General features: G+C 42.9%; 1 protein-coding gene across 2 annotated transcripts in view; it reads right to left on the minus strand.

Annotated features, from left to right (window-relative positions):
• efna5b (ephrin-A5b) overlaps window positions 1-2,500 on the minus strand; it is a gene marked incomplete at both ends in the record, with an annotated part of 90,044 nt that overhangs the window by 15,489 nt on the left and 72,055 nt on the right. For both annotated transcript variants that reach the window (XM_080531245.1, XM_080531244.1), the window contains one exon: window positions 760-1,052. In XM_080531245.1, coding sequence (XP_080387371.1) covers window positions 760-1,052 — 293 coding nt within the window. The remainder of the gene's footprint in view (window positions 1-759; window positions 1,053-2,500) is intronic.

Raw genomic sequence — 2,500 nt, forward strand, 5'->3', positions numbered from 1 at the left:
TGGAGGGAAGTCTTCTAAAGTTCTGACTGTCTTATTGTGGATCCCAGTTGGATTTCATTGCCTTTTTAGGAAAGGACATTCCACGAGAGATGTGATCTTAATGAAATGCTGAAACCAGAGTCCGCAAGTGTCGTCTTTAATCTCTGCAATACCAATCTGAAGGCTCTGAGGTAAAGTTGTAAAAACAGAGGGTTAGGGGTTGTGTCTGTAGGAGCCTGTTCTCTCTGCATCTGTCTCTCTGACTCTCTCTCTCTCTCTGACACACACACATACACACACACACACGTTTGCACACCCACATGCACACGGCGCACACACACACACACACACACACACACATACACACAACAGAGAAAGCGCTGAGATAGAGGATATCCAACAAAAGCTCCATAGAAAAGTGGATCAACGCAGTCAAGAGTTCTTGAAGACCTTGTGCTGTTTTTGTTTGACTTGGTTTGCCAAGACTTTCAAATAACCAGATCATTTGGGGTATCACTTTCATCCTTGTGTAAACTTGGATGTGGAAATGTTGTTCTGGGTTGTTCTGAGAGGGTGATATTCAACTGGAAACACTTTTCAAATCTGCGCCTGTCATCCAACAGACGTCAACACAGCTATTTTGCAACCCTGCCTAGGGCCAGCAAACGGCAGGACATTAGTCATTAAAACATAGTCACACAAGTAGTACTGAAGGATTCTGTACTGCCATACTGTGTAGCAGTAGGTGGCATACGGTACTCTCGTATTGTGGTTACTTACATATGTAGTAGTACTCTCTGCCTGGTCTGAACTCAAAGCCCAGGGAGAAGGGAGTGAAGAGCTGGAACTTCTCAGAGAACTTGAGCGGTCCGTTGGGGGAGTGCGGCCTGTTGCACTCCCAGCGTTTGAAGCCCTTGGCCGTGTGGTCACACGTGCTGTAACCATCATAGTTGACCATGTAGAGGACGTAGCGTTCCATCCGCTCCTCTGGGACCGTGTCGTCATAGTGGGGACAGTAGACATCTAGGTAGTCGTTTATACACACGTCGATGTGGTAGTCGCTCCGGTGGAACCTGATCAGACGAAAGAGAGGAAGAGAGACGATATTAGATTGGGTGTGTTGATAAGGTGTTTCAAAAACAGGTGAAAAGGAAATCATTTGTGTCAGTGATTTAATTGTGCAATCAATGATATTCCTATACACGCCTAATATACTTCTAGCACACAAATAGTTATTTTTCAAGTTTAACATTTCAACGAGTTATTTTGTTCATTGGTGGTATAATATATATATATATATATATATACACATACAGTAAGATATATATATATCTTTCTGTCATGAACACAGTACATCATAACATTATGACCTTATGTACCGTAATAAAGAGAAATCACTCTGGATTCTCATATCCAGCTACGTATAGCAACACTTCAAAGGTTTCTAAGTGGTAGTAACTCTCACAATAACATACACAAGTGGATGTGTTTCAGCAGTACACAGTGTGCCTGGTCACACAAGTCAACTTGACTTAATGAATGAGTGTACTCTGATCTGTGGTTTGTATCAACAAGACTCACCAAGGCTACTTAAACAGCATAAACACACACACGTGAACAACGAAAAATAATGTTCGCATTTTCTACATGTTTTATGGAGATGCCTTTAGATGTTTAGATATTACACGTGCGAGGAGAGCAGGGCAGATCTCTCAACATTCTTTGAATATCAGCTGGAAATTTACAGTCACCCATGCTTGACTTTTGGCTTCGCTAGATGAGGAGGGGTCACTATAAATCTCTCACAACAACACATATTTATGAACACACCACTCCATACTTGGTGATGGATCGCACCCGAAAGAATCACAAGTTGGAGAAATGATGCCTTTCCATCCCTAATGCCAAAAAGTTCTCTGAAAACTATTTACTATTTAGGTTTTTTGAGAAACACAGAGAGAGGAAAACACTGACATCAGAGAGTTGCAAAGTGAAAATGATCTGGGAGATGTAAGATACTTGAGGCAGTAAATGTCAAATGATAAGAAAAATACTGCATCTGGCTTCCTTTAGTGGGCTGAGCAGGGAGGCATGTTTATAACTCCAGTGATCCACAACAGGCTACAGAGGGTCAGAGTGTTTTAATGAAAAGAGTACACACACACACACGCACACACACGCACACACACACACACACACACACACACACACACACACACACACTTGCTTTTCTTGTGCACCCATCTCACCTGAATCATTCTGACAACTGCCACAAATAAATCAATTACAGTGTGCATGTGTGTGTGTGTGTGTGTGTGTGTCTACACTTGTGGGGCAGGTCTAGGGCAAGCTGACTCTAACCTCAGGTCACCAACACCAAATCTACACCTGAGACCACAAACCAGGGATGCTATTAATGTACCTCAAACACTCCTCCCATCTTAACCCTGGGGGACAGCCTCCAACCAAACACACACACACACACACACACACACACACACACACACAGACACAGACACAG

The sequence above is a fragment of the Nansenia antarctica genome, assembly GCF_963989245.1.
Source record: "Nansenia antarctica genome assembly, chromosome: 5".
Classification (NCBI taxonomy): domain Eukaryota; kingdom Metazoa; phylum Chordata; class Actinopteri; order Argentiniformes; family Microstomatidae; genus Nansenia; species Nansenia antarctica.